Genomic DNA, 22,011 nt, shown 5'->3' on the forward strand with positions numbered 1-22,011 from the left:
TGTGCTCACCTGACAAGTATGCAAACTGCTTCTTCAGCTGATCCTCAATATCAGCTGCACACACGGGGAAGGTGTCCTGATGCATGATGTCATCTGGAAGATAGCAAGAAAACAGCCATTAAATCATCGCGCAAATAAATCCAATAACTAACTTCAAAGTTCATGATTTAGATTTTTTTCTTGAAGAAAAATGTAGAAAGTTTTCAAATGCTTGGTTATGGCACAAAAATGGTTCCCAAAGGTCAAGCTGAAGACCATTCCAATTGGAGGCAACGTTGGACTTGCACACTTCACCCAGGGTGGTATGATTCACAAAAATGTTATTAGACCTTATTGAGCTTATGGATTGTGCTAGCAAAGAAGTTTACAAACTCCTGTTTCTGCTCTCTTTTTGATAGATAAGCAATAGTAAAACAGAATGCTGTCCTAACCTCTTTCTAAGATGACCTGTTACCAGGTCAAAAGTATCTTGTTTTTGCTCTTATTAAAAGTGCCACTGAGTATTCCATTTTCATTTTTTTAATCTGTCAAATGGTTCCATCCAGAGATGTGTCTTTTCATTCCATGCTAATCTTTATGGTCTTTGGCAACGGAACGTTGCTCATCATATTATAATGCAGAACAGCCTAAAGATACTTCCCCAGAGAATCCTATAAGCAACACCCCCTTAATAATGACCATAAAAATTACACGAAATGACATTATCTCTGGAACCGTATGGCAGATAAATAAATAACAACAGGTCAAAATTGTAAAAAATTTTTTATGTTCAACATTGAGAGAAGGCAGCAGGATCTATGTCAGAAACAGCAGGACAAACAGCTATAGAAAGGAGTTACACAGTTGTACAGCAAACAATAGTGGGAAATTTTAATGAACATTACTTAGAAAGTCACTTATTTAAGTATTTAGGATGCAAATCAATTATAAAAGGAAATTCTGTGCAAAGGAATAAATATCATTTAAAGACAGTCTGTACTGATTGTGCATCCTTATGTTTTTCAGCTACAAACTTTAAGTTCTTTACAAAAAAAGCATTTTCAGATAGAATGAAATGACAACTGCTAATATAATTGTGCAAACTTTGTAGCAGCATTTTCATAGCATTTAGTAGGATAAATACTGAAACAATTCAAATGTGTCATGAGATAAAGATGAAAATCTAAAGAATTCAGTTTGCTTAGTGGTCACGTTTTTGTGTTATGTAACATGACCCTGTGGTCATCGCATCTGCCTATCTTTAGAAAAACACTGCAGGACATACAGGGAATGGCGGAGAAAAATATTGGAACATTCTCACTAAAGACTAAATAAACATTAATGCAAAATAGGGAAAATATAGGTTCGTATTTCATTATGAATGCTACTATGATTTAAAAAGTAGAAAAGAAATAAAACATTAATTGGAGAAACAGATATATTTCACTCCTTGTAATGGACAACCTAAGACCAAGCTCAACGTCATGGAAATCCTTAGCCAAAATTATCCACACCGATTCAAAACACTAATGGCACCGGTACCACTTTTTCCACAATAGGTTTTTCCAGTTGGAGAGCAATGAAAATCCAAATGACAGGACCCCTACTGATCCTCAGAATGAAAGGGTTAAGAAATACTTTACCTTCAGCTTTCAAGACACAGTGGTGCTTTTGTGGCACCCCTGCGGCTTCAGGCACGACAGGGTACTGCACCTCATACGAGGTGCAGTATTCATCTCGGATACGGAAGAGGTCATCACCAGTAATCAACACTAAATTCACTCATCCAACACAAAAACACGAGAGCTCTTCCACTGGGACTGGGCTAGGGTAGGTGCTGGGGTGGCCATCATGAGGTATGGGACCTCTTGCCCACTAATTCAGCAACCTGGGAGGGGCGGCACCAACAGGGGAGTTAGTAGCCATCTCACACACAAGTCAGTCGAGAAGAGACGCAGCAGGCGTCTGGAGAGACTCGGGAACAAGCAAAGACATGGACAGTTCGGGGCCTGTGGCCTGCAGCTGGAAGCTCGACCCGGGTTCTTAGGAAAGAAGGGGGATCCCAAGGTTTGTGGGGAGTGCAGAAGGCACTGGTGATCCGTTCCACGGCCCACGAGCTGGGGTGGAGGGAAACCGTTGAAAGATGATGCACAGAGGGCCTCGACCTCCGAAGTGTCCGGGAGCGGCTGAAGCTCATCACAGCATAGCTCGGTCCTCCAAAGCCAGTGTGCTTCTAGTGAGTAAAAGAACTTGAACTGCACCCTCTGTGTTGTCCCATCACTGCCAGCGCTCGCAACCTCACACCCCTTCGCCATAGGCAACTATCAACCCCATCATCCTCCCTGGGGCCAAGTTGCAACACCCGAGATGCGTCACCATATGCCCCAGACCAGAGAAGTCCCGCAGTGGCGGCTAATAATTGGCCGCACACCACAGGTGGCGTCATGAACAACTACTCCAATGATCCCCATCCACAGCTTTATTGGCACCGCCGGGGTCACGGAACCAGGCAAGGCCAATGCGGTGACCCAGGAGAAACACCGCGGTTATTTCCACAGGACAAATGTCTGCTCCTACTCCTAAACAAACAAGGCTTGCTAGTCTGTTCTAATGGAAGGATAGAAAATGTAATAAGAAAGAATACTTCTAAATATTCTGCCCCCATACAGCATGCATGTTGTCAATAATACACTCCATGTTTATATGGCCATGTGCTGCTGACAACAATGACTTAAAGGGCTATTCCCATCTCCAACATCCTATCTCCTTATGTAGTAGGTGTAATAAAAATATTAGCAAATACCTCAAACTAAAAATGTAGTGAGAGAATACAATCCATTTTGTTCATATAGAAACCATCTGGTCTTATAACTGAATGATGTCATAGGGCTCAGCTAACACTGATGGGTGGGAAAGTTTCACAGTTCTATATACACGCCAGCGACTCTTATTGGTGCATAGTTCTGAGGAGTTATTTCTTTGTTTGGGATACTATATAAACTGGTCATATGATGTAGTAAAGCAGAAACTTTCAGTACACTACAAAGAGTGTGTGCTGCAATGATTTTCTCGAGTGCTCGTGAAACAAATCTTACTAATTTGGAGTTTCAATGACATAGAATGAGTGTATTTTGCTCACATGTGGTATAGTTCTCCTGTTCTCTTATCTCATGAGCAGACATTGCAACTTTGGCATTTATGGTTATGAACACAAAAAATTGTCACTATATGAGTGGACGTAACCATGGATACCTAAGCTGCAAAGCCCTGCACATGAGGTAAGAGACTTGGCTAAATCAGGAGAATTATACTACATTTCTAATTGGAGGATTTTCTAATATTATTATTATTACGCCTACTACATATTGGGATAGGATCTTGAAGATTGAAATAATCCTTTAATGCCCTAAATGAACAAACTAATTTACCAACGAAAAGGTGTTTTGCTGATCGGCAGCAGATTTACATGAGCTGATGACTGCAATTGAGAGTTGTTATTATCGCTTATTTGCTTACAATAACCCATATTAATTGCTCTACAGTTACTGGCACAGTACATGGTAAGGAAAAAAAGCCATTTATTTTAGGGATCTACATGGTCCCAAAAATTGAACCACCACCTATCAAAAGATTATAGAATGACCTAGTAAGAGGAATATCTCTTTAAACTCAGCAGCAAAGAACAGAGTAGATCACTTGCTGCTGGGATAAAACCGTTGATTTAAAGAGTGAACCTCAAAGTACCGTACTTCTTAGGTTACCCAAGTCTGACCTTAGTGGGGTCTGGTTATACAGAAAAGCCTAAAAACAGTTCTTTACCCCAAAGGAATGAAAAACCTTATCTATATAAAGTGGAACCTTGGTTTAAGAGTAACTTGGTTTGAGAGCGTTTTACAAGACAAGCAAAGCTTTTAACAAATTTGTAACTTGGTTTAAGAACAATGCTTTGCAATAAGAGCAAATACTCACCGTGCACACTTCTGGTTCTATCCTTTCACCGTGCTCTGACCCGCTCTGGAGGTAACTTTCTGTACATATTTACTGTATACTGTACACAACATACCATTGTACAGTACAGTATATAAATATAGCATGTCTATCGATTTGCATTTGTGGATACAGTATTGTACTTTCTTTGTGATAACCAGTACAGCACATTGCTTGTATTGTACCTCGCACACCAACAATTTTATTGTAAGCTAACGTGCAGTTTAATTTGTTTTATATGTTTTTTACTGTACTGTATTTTGTATTAGTGTACTCTAATAATGTTACATGAATGCAGTACATTATTTTGCATTACTATAATACATTTGTATAAATACAGTAAATATTTTTGGGTTGTGGTATGAATTGTCTGCGTTTCAATTACTTCCTATGGGAAAATTTGCTTTGATATAAGAGTAACTTGGTTTAAGAGCGCACTCCTGGAACCAATTATGCTCTTAATCCAAGATTCCACTGTATTTACTTATTACAGTACATCAGTGTACGGGCGAGTCCACATTATTACATGAGCTAAACAAATATGACAAAACTTATATAATCATTAAAAATTCCATAAAATGTTATTTCACATAACAAAAAGGTAAAAAGAGTTAATAGTAAAAAGCGACTGTGCAAAATCATACAGAGCAATGGTTCAGTGAAATTCAGAAGAACAGTCCTCTCACAAATATACAGCGACAGCTGTCCCCGGCTATTACACAGGCTTCTGTGACAGTGAAGGTAGCACTGCACAGTCATGTTTAGCACTCCAAGGCTTCTTATTTAGCAAATCGAGTTAACCCTTTACATCTCTATCCCATAATCTCTAGAACTTGCTAATCCGTCTGTTTACCTCTATGAGTCCATTAAACAGTTATTTCCATTCATTCCAAAACTCAGGAATTACTAATAACACTGTTGCTCACAATACTACATTACTCCCATTTACTTGCCTGGGAGTGACAGAAGCTGCGCAGCCTCCTTGATATTTTCAAAGTCCTGCACTCAGAAAGATGGTTGTTCCCGTCTCAGCCTTCAGTGACGCCAACCGTTGAAACCAGTAAGGAATGGAAGCTTAAGGGTATGTGCGCACGTTGCTTTTTACCTGCTTTTTACCTGCTTTTTTGCTGCTTTTTCTTCTGCGCTGTTTAATGCCAAAATGGATGTGTTCTTCTATTCAAGCAAAGTCTATGGGAATTTGGGTTTCTTGTTCACACTATGTTGTTCAAAATGCTGCCTTTTTGAGGCAGAACTTTGGTCAAAAACTCAGCTTTTCAAAGAAGCAACATGTCAATTGTTTTTGCCATTTGGGTTTTGCACTGCAAAGCTGAGTTTTTGACCAAAGTTCTGCCACAAAGAGGCAGCATTTTGAACAACATAGTGTGAACAAGAAACCCAAATTCCCATAGACTTTGCTTGAATAGAAGAACACATCCATTTTGGCATTAAACAGCGCAGAAGAAAAAGCAGCAAAAAAGCAGGTAAAAAGCAGGTAAAAAGCAACGTGCGCACATACCCTAAAGAGGGAAATCTTGCCTAATACAGTACTTGGCTTTTTGCTCTGTAATTCTTCTACATTTCATGGCTTCCGTATATATGCTGCAATATTCTTATAAATTTGGTGCATTTTCTGACTTCGTCCACCCACACTCCCTTTTTCTAGGGTGTGAACAATGCCTAAAATCTAGAAAAACTTTGCAGCATGTCATGTAAACCATATTATGCTACAATTTGAGACAGAATTCTCCTGTACTGGTGTAAGTAAATGCCTGAATCACAAGGTAATGTACAAATGTGTCAAAGAGCTACGGGTAGGGAAACACACCAATGTTTGCTGAACGATTGCATAAGCAGTATCTATTAAGTACACACTATATGTATTTCATAGCTCACATACAACATGACCACAGGCATCAAGAAATGAATCCTTATATTTAGTCCTCCTTCACAAGGCCAGATTTCCGGGACAAGTGGCATATCTTTTTTTTCCATAGATACCACATGTACCCATTATATAACTTATAGTGATCTTCAAATGTCTGTGTTTTCACTTGGACCGTGCGTCCTTGTAAACTACACGGAGACATTTTTTTCAGCAGCATAGATGACAAGGGCCAATACAAGTCTATGAGTCCATAAAAACGACATATAGCACATGGATGGCATCCGTGTGTCCTCCGAGAGCTGTATGAGTTTAACACTGAAAGTATAGAAGCTTTGTAGTATCTTTATTTCTTTAGCTACTGTATACCAGAAAAGCACAGATGACACAATTTTTTAAAAATATTCACAGGGATGGGTGATGAAAATGAACACCGATGGTTACAACAGACCGTGCCACACGTACATGTTTCTATGTGGACTTGTGAACGGGGTCTTTGTGTAATCCCTTATCAGGGACCTTTACCAGCTTGAGCATTTTTCACTGGGAGTAATGGCTTTAGAGCTGAGAAAAACTCATCTCCATTGCAGAGATATTAGCTTGCAAGTTTAGATTTTTATTTCTGAGAGACCAAGGGGGTGTTAGCAGAGATTCTTTTCTAGGGGGCGTTATCTTTTTCCCCTGTTTGAAGCAGCATGCAGGAGAAAAAATACAAAAAAAAGCGACCTGAGAATATCAGACTCCACTGTCTCTAGTTGAGACATGTAATAACACACAGCACGGCTCACCTCACTGATTTAGCTTCTGGCATCTAATGTGATTATAAAGCGGTATAGGAGAGGAGAGCTGTGTAACATTAAAGTACTTCGGCATCTGCAGCTCTCATCTCATGGCACTGTCAGCTCTGCTCTACTCCTTCCCCCACACTGACTGACATAAAATGAGTGCAGCAGTTGTAGAAGTGTTTGTAATGATACACAGTTTTGCTCTACTGCAGCATAGCTTCATGTCATTACATGTTTCCCCCAGAGAAAGCTGGGCCTGACATTATCTTTGGGTGTGTTCCTTTTTATCCCCTGCATAAAGTCTCTTGTTTATAATTGGTCAATGTCATGCAGGAGAAAAAGTAACTGCTCCCAGAGAAGAATCTCTGCCAACAACTCCTTGGAATTAACATAAATTATAACTTAACAATACAATTTAATATCACCAAAATAGGGGAGGGAAATTAAAAAACAAAAACATTTCATTCAATACTGTAGCCACTAATGTGGCCAGATTAACATGCTCATACTGGTGAAAGGTCCCTGCACCCAGTGTATCAGAAACATTTTGTAGTATGTTACTAGTTTATAGCTTGAAAAAAATAATAAAATAAAAAAGGGCAGGATACTTTGATATATCATAATGGAAATGAAGTGAGAGGATGATTTTATATTTACATTGTTCCTCATAAGCAAAGTTGAATTTTGAAGCACTGGCGATGACGATGTGCCTGCGCACCTCTAACAACAAAGTTACAGGTTATAAATAGACATAATCTACAAGAAGTGTTAGGCGGCATTCACAAGTCTGCTGGTTTCTATTGGAAACCATTATAAAGCTTGTGGCGCTCTAATAATGCAGCGACATGATTACTTTTATTAAAATCTGATAACTGTATAAAGACAATAAAAAGCAGAGGAATTTCAGCTCTAATGGCGGTAACCGATGAATGCTGCCCAGGGGCATATGGCTTCATATATATGATTTTCACGTAAGTGTTCTATCCATGGTTTTCTCAGACAGATCACGTACACATTATTGTCTATGTGGTTGTTCACATCTTGTGTTTTTCCCCAGTTTGTGCGTTTGAATAAAAAAATCACAGAGATATGTCTGTTTTTTATCTGCATTAGAGATGAGCGGACGTGAACTATTAAGTTCAGCATTCGTGCTTCTAAAAAACAGTGTTTGAGTGCTTTACGTATGCAAAGAACTGGAGTCTGATGGCGTCCTCTTTTCAGCGCCTTTTCTTCTATAAAAGCTACCTGTCTGACGCCATGTTGTAAATCGGTTGTATCCTGATGAAGTAGATGGAATACTTTGAAACGCTTTGATTAAACCGTATCAAATCCTGGTCCATCATATGGATTTACAGCAGTGCGGAGAAACCATATTTCTTTCCCCTCTCAGTCACCATTATGCCGACTGGTGCAGGTTCCAGCGGTGGGACAGCCATTGATAAGTAAGTTATCATCTACTCTAGCAATAGGTGATCTTTTTTCCCCCAGGACAACCCCTTTAATGTTTATTCCAGCATCCATGTTGTACAAACTGGCTGCGGGTCTCTGGCCGGAACTCAACAGCCTCATATATGTCTATGAGACTATCAAGTTCAGGCCAGTAGACACGCGGCCAGTCCGTGCATCATGGTGCATAATCAAACTGTGTTTCACGGACGTCTGAATGAGGTTTAGAAAAAAAAAAAGGATGAAAAATGGATTCCACATGGGAGACAAATGGAATTGGTTGTGTGAAGGTAGCTTTAGGCTGTGTTCAGAGGAGTGTATGAAAAATCATCCATCTTTCATCCAGAAAAATAGACATTTTTCATCTGTATTGTGAGACTGTGACCGGGGTTATCTATGACGGCCGGTATGTCTCGCCCCGGTTGTGCTCACTCCATGATAGAAAGTAAATCCACTCTAGGGTTAATGCTGTTTCCCTACAGGCTGAAGGAAGGGTTAAATGGAAAAAGGAACAAGAGCAGGTGTGCCGGGTGTGAGGGAGTGATCACAACTGAGTTCTCTGCTGGAGAAGCACATGTATATTGGTGTGGACTTTTGTTTGGACATTAAACCGTGTGCTGTGAACCTTAATGCCTGGATCCCGTGTCTTCTGCTGCGCAGCCGACCGTGCTACCTCACATATGGTGGAGAATCGGCGGGCATCCCAGCCGGTGAGGTGTAGCTTCCTTTTCTGGTGACCCGGTAGCACATGTCCTGGATTCAAGCGGCTATACTACGGCCCAAACCCAGCGACGCCATGGAGGACATACTAAAGCATTTGGCTCAGGCTAATGCACAGCAGCAACAAGCTAATGCACAGCAGCAACAGACCAATGCACACCTGCTCCAATCCTTGAAATCGCACCAAGAACAGCTGGTTCAGGCCAATGCACGTCAGCAGCAAGCCTTACAATTGCAGGAACAAAGACATCAAGAACAGATGGTTCTCCTGGCCAAGTCGATCCGTGCTGGACCGGCAGCAACAACCCCGGGACCGGGTGATGGCGGCAGCGTCCGGAAAGCGGTGAGACAAGCGTTGCAAAAGATGACCCCGGGGGATGATGTGGAAGCGTTCCTGGCAGTGTTTGAGCGGGTGGCCGAGCGGGAAAAGCTGCCGACCCCCCAGTGGGCTGAGGTATTGTCGCCCTATCTGACGGGGGAACCCCAAAAAGCGTACCTGGACCTCTGTACCGAGGACGCCATTGACTATGTGACCCTAAAAGCCGAAATACTGGCACGGTTGGGGGTGAATACCTATGTACGGGCTCAGCGGGTAAATCAGTGGTTCTATGAGGAAGCCAAACCTGTACGCTCCCAGGCCTATGACTTGTTGCATCTTGTAAAAAAATGGTTGCAGCCTGACACTCTGAGCCCGGCGCAGATGGTGGAAAGGGTAGTAGTGGATCGTTTTGTGCGCACTTTACCCGTCACCGTTCAACGGTGGGTAGGACAGGGTGACCCGAGTACCCTGGACCAATTAGTGTCCCTGGTAGAGCGGCATGTGGCTACGCAGGACTTGATACGGGACACTGAGACTCTGCGTACCGCCCGTCGGTCCGGCCCCTCCAAGCCTAGGGCCAAGGACCCACCGCCGACAACGGTGCAGGAGTCCCCTACCGTCCCGCCTGAGGCCGCGGCCGCCAATCCTGAGGTCCGGAAGGTTCTGTACCCTAAACGACAACCCATCAAGGGGGTTTCCGTCCCCATTAGATGTTGGCGGTGCCAGCGGGTGGGACATATGGAAGCCCAGTGTCCACTCACCACGGAGCCCATGGATTGTGGGGTTACCCGGAGGGGTTCAATGTATGCTCAGGTGGTGTGTACCGCTGACCTGGTCTCCCCAGAGACGGAGCCCCACTTGTGCCAAATACAGGTGAATGGATGTCCGGTTACAGGATTGTTGGATTCCGGAAGCTTAGTGACCCTTGTGCGATCCACCTTGAGGGCTAAAGTAAAGGCCACAGGACGTACCGTGGGGGTGGTTTGCATACATGGGGACCGCCGAGACTATCCCACGGGGATTGTCACCATCACAGCACCTTGCGGTCAGGTGCAACATGAGGTGGGACTTCTTAACACTCTTCCTTATGACGTGATCCTAGGAAGGGATCTGCCCTATTTTTGGACTTTATGGAAGGGACCCCCTAAGTCTCCTCAGATATTGGTCAGTCCGGGACCTGAGCCCTACAATCCTGAATCCGGGACACCTGCCGTAGGGGTCCCCATGATGGGGACAGAATGTGAACCCGATAGGTCGCCCCTAGAGGTATTGGCAGGAGAGGCTGAGACGGTCGAACCCATCCCGGAGTTGGAGGCGTCCCCGGATACGTTTGGGACTGCCCAACTCCAGGACCCTACATTAATACATGCCCGGAGTCGGGTGACAGTAATTGACGGGGTGGCACAGCTGCCCGGTGCCCAGGTAAGGTACCCCCATTTCGCTCTTAAGCAGGATTTACTCTACCGGGTAGATGAAATACGGGGCGTGGGGGTAGAGCAGTTGGTGGTACCCCAGCCGCATCGTCGGCGGGTCCTCGACTTGGCTCATAAACACCTGATGAGTGGCCACCTAGGGGTCAAGAAAACGCAGGAGCAAATATTGCAAAGGTTCTATTGGCCCGGAGTCTTTGGGGAGGTAAAACGGTTCTGCGAAACCTGCCCGGAGTGTCAGCTTACCGCACCCCTGACCCATTTTCGCAGTCCGTTGGTACCGTTACCCATTATAGAAGTCCCTTTTGAACGGATAGGGATGGATCTGGTGGGGCCCCTCGTAAAGTCCGCTCGAGGGCACCAACACATCCTAGTGATCGTTGACTATGCCACCCGGTATCCCGAGGCGATACCTCTCAGACATACTGCAGCAAAACTTATAGCTCGGGAGTTGTTTGCTGTGTTCTGCCGGGTGGGGTTGCCCAAGGAGATCCTTACGGATCAGGGGACCCCATTCATGTCTAAAGTGACCAAAGAGCTATGCCGGCTACTCCAGATCAAGCAGTTGCGTACGTCTGTGTATCATCCTCAAACGGACGGTTTAGTCGAGCGTTTCAATAAAACCCTGAAAACCATGCTCAAAAGGGTGATTTCAAAAGACGGGAAAGACTGGGATATGATGCTTCCCTATTTGATGTTTGCCATCCGTGAGGTGCCACAGGCATCCACGGGGTTTTCGCCTTTTGAATTGTTATACGGGCGACATCCCCGGGGATTGTTGGACCTGGCAAAGGAAACATGGGAGCAAGAGCCCACCCCCCATAAAAGTGTGATTGAACACATTTTGGGTATGCAGAACCGCATAAGCGCGGTCATGCCAATTGTGAAGGAGCATTTACAGGAGGCTCAGGCCGCGCAAAGCGGCCGCTACAATAGACAAGCCACCGTGCGGACCTTTAAACCCGGGGACCGGGTGTTGGTATTAATCCCCACGGCGGAGAGTAAATTCCTGGCTCAGTGGCAAGGCCCCTACGAGATAAAGGAAAGAGTCGGGGTGGTTAACTATAAAGTATTGCAGCCCGGTAGGCGGAAACCTGAACAAATATACCATGTCAACCTATTAAAACCGTGGCAGGAACGGGAAAGCCTGATGGCTGTTTTTTCCCCATCTCCCTCCTCTTCGGGTCGTTCTCCTCCGGCTCCAGCGACCTCCGGAGAGGACGAACCGGAAGTAAGGATTGGAGAAGCCCTCACCAAGACTCAGAGGCGAGAGGCCAGACGGTTGGTTCAGCAGAACCCCGATGTCTTCTCCGAGCTGCCCGGTAGGACCAGTCTGATACGACATGATATTGTCACCGAGCCCCACCTGAAGGTACGCCTGAAGTCATACCGGGTACCGGAGGCTCGACGACAAGCCATATCGGAGGAAGTAAAGACAATGTTACGCCTGGGGGTCATCGAAAAATCCCGGAGTGAATGGGCTAGTCCGATTGTCCTAATACCAAAACCCGATGGCTCCTTAAGGTTCTGCAATGACTTTAGGAGATTGAACGAAATATCCAAGTTCGATCTCTACCCCATGCCCAGAGTGGATGAGCTGATTGATAGGCTGGGACAGGCGCGGTATTTTACCACGCTCGACCTGACCAAGGGGTACTGGCAGGTGCCACTGACGGAGTCCGCCAAGGAGAAAACCGCTTTTGTTACGCCGGAGGGTCTCTTCCACTATGTTGTCTTGCCTTTTGGGTTACATGGTGCTCCGGCCACGTTCCAGAGGTTGATGGACTTAGTGCTGGAACCTCACCAGGCGTATGCATCAGCGTACCTTGATGACATCATTATTTACAGCTCCGATTGGCAGACCCACTTGGAACAGGTACAAGCGGTGGTGGACGCGCTTCGAACAGCCGGATTGACAGCCAATCCCAAGAAATGTGCGTTGGGACTCACGGAAGCCCGCTACTTGGGCTACGTGATAGGCCAAGGAGTGATTAAGCCTCAAATTAACAAGGTTGAGGCGATCCAGAAGTGGCCTAGACCCCTGACCACGAAGCAGGTTAGGGCCTTCCTGGGTATCGTGGGGTACTACAGGAGGTTTGTAAAGGATTTTGCGGGACTATCAGCCCCCTTGACGGACCTTCTCAAAGGCAAGAAGTCCGTCATGGTGCGCTGGACTCCGCAGGCCGAGGACTCCTTCCGGGCCCTGAAGGGGGTCCTGTGCGGACAGCCCGTTCTCGTACACCCTGATTTCCGGAAGGAGTTCATAGTACAGACTGACGCCTCAGAGGTCGGCCTGGGGGCAGTGTTGTCTCAGGTGGTTCAGGGGGAGGAACACCCCGTCACCTTCTTAAGTAGGAAGCTCACCCCTCCCGAGCGGAATTATAGCGTAGTGGAGAAGGAGTGCCTGGCGATCAAGTGGGCCTTGGAGTCCCTACGCTATTACCTGCTGGGACGGCAGTTTCGCTTGGTGATGGATCACTCTCCACTGGTCTGGATGAGGTCCGCCAAGGAACGGAATGCCCGGGTTACCCGGTGGTTCCTTTCTCTGCAGAACTTCCGGTTTACGGTTGAACATAGGGCCGGTAGGTTGCAGGGCAACGCCGATGCCTTGTCCCGCGGGCCGTGTTTGATGGCGGGAGTTCAACCCCGCACGCTTGAACTGAGGGGGGGGTATGTGAGACTGTGACCGGGGTTATCTATGACGGCCGGTATGTCTCGCCCCGGTTGTGCTCACTCCATGATAGAAAGTAAATCCACTCTAGGGTTAATGCTGTTTCCCTACAGGCTGAAGGAAGGGTTAAATGGAAACAGGAACAAGGGCAGGTGTGCCGGGTGTGAGGGAGTGATCACAACTGAGTTCTCTGCTGGAGAGGCACATGTATATTGGTGTGGACTTTTGTTTTGACATTAAACCGTGTGCTGTGAACCTTAATGCCTGGATCCCGTGTCTTCTGCTGCGCAGCCGACCGTGCTACCTCACAGTATTGACATCCAGATGTCATAAATAGATTATTAGTTTTATACTGTACATTAACAATTTAAAATAGAATAATAGACCAAAAGTAGTTTTCTATGTTGTTAATTGCAATGGATCCATAAAAAAAAAAAAAAAAAAAAAAAAAAAAGATTCCACATGGCTAGTATCTGCATGGCATCCATTTTAATAACACATCCTTTGAGTTTAATGGGAGAGGGAGTAAAAAAAAAAATGGATCAGACTAGTGCCTATTGAGAGGTTGTTTGTATGTGTGCGTGAACTACTCCATTGGAGTGCATTAGTGAGTGTGCGGTCCTTTTGCATATGGGCAGCAGATAGGATACTATACATTAGCATTCGGGTGCTGTCAGTTTTTTACATGGACTCATTGAATTGATTGGAAGAATTTGCAATTGGACTGATGGTAAAAGAGCGGCTATAATATAATGAATATTTCAGACTACCACAGGGTACTGCAATCCTTACCCAGGGTGCAGGGCCTACCCCCCCATGGTTCCAGGTTACCAATCACCGCTGTCGCACCATCAGCATCACAAATCCCAGTCACACCTCACATTAAACCTGTCAGACACACCAGTGGGATTGGCTAAGCTGGAATAGGGCCACCCACCTAGGGGTCAGGCAGACTGTTGGTAGGGAGGAAGTCAGTTTAGAGTCAGCTCTCAAGGTGAGAGGAGTTGAGAGTAGCCCTCAAAGAGTGAGGAGCTGGGAGTTGTAGCTCCTGGGAGCGAGACCAAGGTTGGGTCGCAGACGGTGGTCTGGGACCACAGGAGTTGGGGACTGGTGGTAGTGACATTGGAGAGGGTGTAATGGACATAGTCTAGGAGGACTGTCAGCATCAGGACCCCAAAAGAACTGACCGGTACCGAGCACGGCGGGGTACAGGACCCTAGATCAGGGAAGAGCTTCAGGCGCCTTGATAGTTAACCTGTGGAGGATAGTCTCTTTATGAACTTTCCCCAAGAGCTCAGAGATTGAAGGCATCAGCACAACGCGGGGGATAGGGTTTTCCAGAAAAACAACCCAACTGAAATCCCAAGTGCCAGCCATCAAGAGCACAGCTGCCATACACATGGGTAGCAGGGCCCCATCAGCTTCACACCAAGGGGCCACAACGGACACTAAAAATTGTGCACAGAGGTAAAGGTCTGGGCTATCAAACGACACTGGTGGGAGTGGACACCTGGACGGGCTCCCCTGAAGTGACTGTGATGCACAGAGACTTTGGTTTATTTTCACTGTGAGTGTCTGCTTTATATCTCCATCCAGCACGACTACCGACAGTGAGTACTCTGTTCCCCTGCACCTAGCGCTCCCAATAATCCCACCAAAACCCCAGAGGCCAGGGCCTTCCCTACCTGCGGAGGGTCTGACACCTTGCTGATCCACACCATCTGCCCCAGTACTCCCATCAGCAGTGGCGGCACTCCCCTAACCGCAACCCACAGCTCGTGTCACAAACTTCTCCCCTGTAAATATCCTCTTTCATGGATCGGAGTGTTAGCAGAGCCCGGGTCCGGACCCCTCGGGCCACGACCATCCCAGATCCGAGCACCCCGGTCTGCGCCAGGGCGGCACACCTTGTGTTGATTCCGTGAAAAAAAAACCGGACAAAAACATCTGAATGAGGCCTAATGCAGAAAAATAGTTTATGCTTTGGGTTCTGCAAGTTTTTACCTGCACTTTAATGGCCACATAAATCATGCTGTATAAACTCTGGAGAAAAAACTCAAAATGTGCTTATTAAAAATGCTTTGTAACAGGCTGCAAACAATCCGAGGAAGCAAAAAAATAATAATTACATTCTCTGTAATCAGACTGACTTTGGGAACTGGAAAACAGCTTGCAGAAAATTTACATATCAAGACTGGCAGCCCTACAACACGAAGAGCCATCTGGTAGAAGACAGCACAGGCGGCAGCTCCCATTACTCCTTCCGCCTTTCTGAAAAGTAACTTTATAGTTTTATGTTGACAATTCAAATGAATGCAGACATTAATAAAATTCATTATAACACACACATGCACAAACTTCTATTACCCCGCATGCAATTTCCTATCCCATATCCAATTCTATTACCCGTAAAACATCACAAGACCATACACATTTCGGTTTAAGAAAGACTGCCGCAATTATTGACAATCACATGAGCATCTTTAAGAACAAAACACAGCAGATGTAAAACGTTGAACACTTAAAGGTGTATTCTAATCTCCAAGATCCTATGCCAATATGTAGTAGGTGTAATAATAAGAATAATATTAGCAAATACCTCCAATTACACATGTAGTATAGTTCTCCAGATTCACTATGTCACTTACCTCATGTTCAGGGCATTGCAGGACCTTCGGTATCCATGGTTGTGACCACCAGCAACTAACTGTCACTATATGCACTATGGATACCTAAGGTCCTGCATTGCCCTGAACATAAGGTAAGTGACATAGTGAATCAGAACTATACTACATTTCTAATTGGAGGAACTTGCTAATATTAATATTATGACACCTACTACATATTAGGATTGGATCTTAGAGATGGGAATACTTCTTTAAGTTTTGCAACAAAAATCTGTTTACAGTCAGGCAAAGTAAGACGTAATAATGTACTTCTATATATTTATTAATGCTATGAAAGCGCTATTATGAGAGATGGATTGTGTAGGAATGCAGAACAATATTTCAATATACTGTATGGTCTAACCCCTAATATCTAATAAATAGCGTCCATAAAGCTGAGATATTATGTTGAGCAAAACGATTTGCCGCATCCAGGTCCAGCAGCCACGTCATTAGATCACGGCCGCCGGCCCAGAACACCATGATCCTCCTACTGTTACACCCCCAGCACTTCTAAATAGGTCAGTGCTCCACTACGTCCTGCCTGCATCATAATGTAATGAGGCTATGGAGGTGTAATACTCAGAAGTGCCTAGAAAGCTGCAGGTAGGAGGTTCACAGTGCTCTGGTCCGGTGGAAATATACTACAGTTGGAGATGCTGGGCAAAAGACCTGAAAACTCTTTTTGCTCAACGCTATCTTAAATTAAAGTACCCTCCATACACATAAGATGAAAATCACAAGACCTGAGTGGGATATTGCAGTCATCCGCACTTACACTGGACTCCAAATCCAGAAAAAAATCTCTAAGGAAACCCACATGTATGAACAAGAACTCAAGGTGAACTGGATTGTAGCAATTATTAGTACCATTTGAATAAAATAGTTAAACATGTATTAAAAAGAAATAGCTTTGTGTAAATTGGATTCATGATGAAATGTTAGGCTACATTCCAACATTGAATATTTGGTGAGTTTTTGAGATTACCATTTCTGCACCTATTATATAAATTAGGATACTTGCACTGTTTTCATTGTGTCCGGTCAGTGCGTTTTATTACATGTGTGTTTAACACATTTTGACGCTGCGTTTTTTGTCTCTTTTTGTTATGTCATGCTTTAAATAAAGTTGTTTGATACTGCCTGTTATTTGGCTTTGATAAAATTTTATACTAAAGCAGGCTTTGCACGTTGCGACATCGCAAGCCGATGCTGCGATGTCGCACGCGATAGTCCCCGCCCCCGTCGCAGGTACGATATCTTGTGATAGCTGGCGTAGCGAACATTATCGCTACGCTAGCTTCACATGCACTCACCTGCCCTGCGACCGTCGCTCTGGCCAGCAACCCGCCTCCTTTTTAAGGGGGCGGGTCGTGCGGCGTCACAGCGACGTCACACGGCAGGCGGCCAATAGCAGCGGAGGGGTGGAGATTAGCAGGATGTAAACATCCCGCCCAACTTCTTCCTTCCGTAGAGCCGCCGGAGGCAGGTAAGGAGGTGTTCCTCGCTCCTGCGGCGTAACACACAGCGATGTGTGCTGCCGCAGGAACAAGGAACAACATCGTACCTATCGCCGGCAGCATAATTATGGAAAAGTCGGAGCCTGCAACGATGATACGATAACGACACTTTTGCGCTCGTTAATCGTATCATCTAGAATTTACACACAACGATGTCGAAAGTGACGCCGGTTGTGCGTCACTTTCGATTTGACCCCACCGACATCGCACGTGCGATGTTGCAACGTGCAAAGCCACCCTTAGAGTCATATGCATGTATGTGGCTCTTGCTATAATACGGTCTATATTAATAATGTCATCAGGTGTAAGGAAGGAATATACTGTACATCCCACAAGTTGGAGCCGGTTCGCTTCCGTATATACGGCATAATGGCCGTTGTGCGTCATGTGTGATACTTTATTTTGTTCGCCTGTATGAAGCATCGTGTGTGAAATTTGCTTACATGATTTTTAACTGGAAACTATTTTTTGCCATTGGGACTTTGGGCAAACTTCTAGGGACCATTTTTGATTGAAAGTAATTTTATTTAATGCACAAGAATGACACAGCCATTCATAACCTCTTGTATGAAAGTCAATGAGATGTGTGATTGATACAGAAGGTGCCAAGAGAAGGCTATTCTTTTACTCCAGTACAATGAGCACTATACATTACTATATTTTCACTGTATCTCGCCCCCATTTCTACTAACATACTTATAGCACTTCCGGTAGTGTACAGTTCCTGTATATAGCTGTTGCAGTCGGGCCTGTAGTTTCCAACTGGCATTTTCCTCTCCAATGGTGGGGGGCAGCTTACTGGTCACATGACAGTGTGCACTTACCAAGTGACCATCAGCATAGGGGAAGCAATTAACATCTCTCAAACTTTCTGGTTGGGTAAGATGTAATAAGGAAAATAACGGTGCTACACTTCTGTTCATAGATTTAGTAACAAATTCCATTATTTTATACAAGAACAATAGCATAGCATACATACAATAATAATCTTTATTTTTATATAGCAAAAACATATTCTATAGCGTTTTACATACATCAGCAACACTGTGCCCATTGGGGCTCACGATATAAATTGCCTATTTGTATGTCTTTGCAGTGTGGGAGGAAATCGGAGAACCTGGAAGAAACCCACGCAAACACTGGGAGAACATACAAACTCCTTGCAGATGTTGTCCTTAGTGGGATTTGAACCCAGCAGGACCCCAGCATTGCAAGACTGCAGTGCTAACCACTGAGCCACCGTGTACTATTCCAGTTAAAAACAACCAAAACATCAACGATTAATGGGGTCCACTAGTCACTGCTTAATGAGCGTTATGTCACACTATTGTGGCTTCTATCCTGACATGTGAACATTGCCCAACAGGGGGAAAAGATCAAAAGTTTTCTAAATTGTCCTTATTAATTTTTCATGTTGGCTAATATAGATTTTCCTGGTAGCTGTTTATAGGCTTTATGTCACAATGCTAAGGTATTGGCCCTTCACAGGTACTGAGGAGGTTGGGAAGTAGATGTTTAGCTCTGTATTGACAGATACCCCTAAAGATACTATGCTAAGTAACATCTATAGCACCAAACTGGTTTTCAGAGGGGAGAACTTCTTCTGTAAACCCATCAGCACATCCACAAGGTAATTGTGGGGCCAATAAGGTTCTGTAGCAGCCAGGTCTACCATGGTTATAGGCCTACCAGAATGCCTTCTTAGAGTATATTACTCAGAATGTGCAAATTACATATTAATATCACCACATCCATAATGACTGAAACTACAAAATAAATCAAGAAAAAAAAAAATCTATTTTTTTAATCTTATAAAATTATCATGTTTTCTATATCTCATGGTGGCTACCATAAAAAAAAACAACAATAGAATTGCTGTTTTACAAGCTCTTCCGATATAAAGTTATACAATGGGTTATATGCACTTTGAAACAGTATCATTAAAAATGACAACGCATCATACAAGAACAAGCCATCATGTGGTTACGGCTCTTGGAAAAAGACGGAAAAAAAAAAATCAAGACATTGGGCACATTGCATTGTACTGGGACTCCTAACAAGCCTGTCCACTTAAAGAGATTTCCTACCATAAACCTTTAAGGCACATAATGTAAATTTGCCATAAATGTCTATATATACATACACGCCTACAAACCACAAACTGCTATACAAATAAAAAACATCTAAAGTAAAATAAAACTGCACCTGTTTATTTGCAGCATCTCTCCATGGTGAGCAAGATCTAACCCGAGGTACCTATAAAAGCTGAATTAGACCTCAGTGGAGGCGAAGTACATGGGCTGAATTACCATATTTTGTGTTTCATGAGGAACGTTTTCTCGTTGCATTTTTAATGTGAGCACAGCTGCTGTCATCCACCTTACGTCTGTTCCTATGAATCACACCTCTCCATATTCCACAAGCAATAATGGTCCAGGCAAAACTCAGCACTGACATTTTGTTCCCATCTAACAAAACACATTGTTGAAATGTCACAGGGGTAGAAGAACGAGGACGCGTTTTCTAAAATGACTACATTAAAATCAAGTCTACTCCTTACGGCAGGTGCAACTCCCACACAAAGTAGAAGCAATGAACTGAAAATTGCACAGTTGGATGTCAGACGATATTGACTCATGCTGTTGCCGCCTGGTCAATTGGATAAGGATACATAATTTCAGCCCTGCTTGATGTCATAGTTACAATATTGTCATTGCTTCACTGTGCATCACCTCAAGCGCTCTTTCAGACGTCCATGCTCAGTCCAGAATGCACGGACTAGCCGTGGCTCTACCAACCAGACCTTGACAGCTTCATATATTCCTAGTCCGTTGAGTTGTGGTCTGTATCAAGAGCATGACAGCTTCATATAATTCTAGTCTGTTGCGTTGCAGTCTGTACACGGACTGACAGCGGCTCTCCCGACCAGAGCTTGACATCTTCATATATTTCTAGTCTGTTCTATTGCAGTCTGGACACAGACTGGTCGTGGATTTCCCGACCAGAGCATGACAGCTTCATATATTTCTAAACTGTTGAGTTACAGTCTGTACCAAGAGCATGACAGCTTCATATAATTCTAGTCTGTTGAGTTACAGTCTGTACACGGACTGACAGCGGCTCTCCCGACCAGAGCTTGACATCTTCATATATTTCTAGTCTGTTCTATTGCAGTCTGGACACAGACTGGTCGTGGATTTCCCGACCAGAGCATGACAGCTTCATATATTTCTAGTCTGTTGCATTGCACGCTGTACACGGAATGGCTGCGGCTCTCCTGACCAGAGTGTGACAGCTTCATGTATTTTTTTACATCTATGGGAAAGTGCAATATTTATTCTAATTGCTATCTTGAGGCTTTATAAACCACTATTTGTTCCTTTTTTCCTTCCTGGGGTTGTGCATTAATTTTTCCCTGGGATTGTGCAATACTCTATGTGAGATTTTCTTGCTTATAGCATGTTATTTAATCTCTCCATTTTTTCTGCACATGTATAAATTATACTTTTTAGTGAATATTAGTGGTTTTCTTTGTTACACACATACATGAAGTGAAGCGGTGTTGGAAGGTCTGTTTATTGGCAGATATCCCCTTGATTATTCTATTTTTTCATACAAACATTTTTTTTATAAAAAATGTCGTTTAAAATAATGTTTTCAATAAAATAATTCATTTTATCCTATGCTATTTACTCTGGCTATTTTTTGGTATTTCTGGATTCTAGAGTTAGCACTATTGTGATTGGGCCATTAATTTGGTGTTCATGTATTTCTAGTCTGTTGCATTCAACGCTGTACACGAACTGGCTGCGGCTCTCCCGACCAGAGTGTGACAGCTTCATATACTTCTAGTCTGTTGCACTGCAGTCTGTACCCGCATTGCGGTGTGTACCCGCATTGCGGTCTGTACACGGACAGGCCGCGGGCCTCCTGACCAGAATAAAACAGCTTCATATATTTCAACTCTGTTGCATTGCGCACTGTACACTGTACTGGCTGCGACTCTCCCGAGCAGAGTGTGCAGAGTGTGATAGCTTCATATATTTCTAGAATATTGCATTGCGAACTGTATGCAGACTGAGTACAGGTCTCCTCTGCAGAGCATAATAGCCTCATAAAAATAAATTAAGCTGTCACACTATGGTCGGGAGAGCCACAGCCAGTGCATGTACAGACCGCAATGCAACAGACTAGAAATATATGAAGCTGTCTCATTCTGGTCGGGAGACCCGCGGCCTGTCCATGCATTCTGGTCTGTGCACGGGCCATGTTCGTTAGACGGACGTCTGAATGAGCCCTAAGTTCTTGTTCACATTTTTGTGTTTTTGATGGAGAATAAAAAAATGCAGTGTTTAAAAGTATCAGTATAGTGAATGAGATTTCTGAAATCTCATGCATATGCAGCTTATATTTTTTTTGCAGATTTGATGCAGTTTCAATTCTGCAGAATGTCAATTCTTTCAGGATTTTTTGCAGTGTTTTTCACCTATTCTAATGAACGGAAATCAAAAGAAACACATCAAAACGCACACAAAAACATGGTAAGGGCTCATGCGCACGTTGCTTTTTATTTTGCGTTTCTGCTGCGTTTTAAGCTGCAGCGTCA

General features: G+C 44.1%; 1 protein-coding gene across 6 annotated transcripts in view; it reads right to left on the reverse strand.

Annotated features, from left to right (window-relative positions):
* Positions 1-22,011, reverse strand: part of MCF2L (MCF.2 cell line derived transforming sequence like) — a 305,257-nt gene that overhangs the window by 105,093 nt on the left and 178,153 nt on the right. For all 6 annotated transcript variants that reach the window (XM_075336651.1, XM_075336649.1, XM_075336647.1 and 3 more), the window contains one exon: positions 10-93. In XM_075336651.1, coding sequence (XP_075192766.1) covers positions 10-93 — 84 coding nt within the window. The remainder of the gene's footprint in view (positions 1-9; positions 94-22,011) is intronic.

Source organism: Anomaloglossus baeobatrachus, chromosome 2, assembly GCF_048569485.1.
Source record: "Anomaloglossus baeobatrachus isolate aAnoBae1 chromosome 2, aAnoBae1.hap1, whole genome shotgun sequence".
Lineage (NCBI taxonomy): Eukaryota > Metazoa > Chordata > Amphibia > Anura > Aromobatidae > Anomaloglossus > Anomaloglossus baeobatrachus.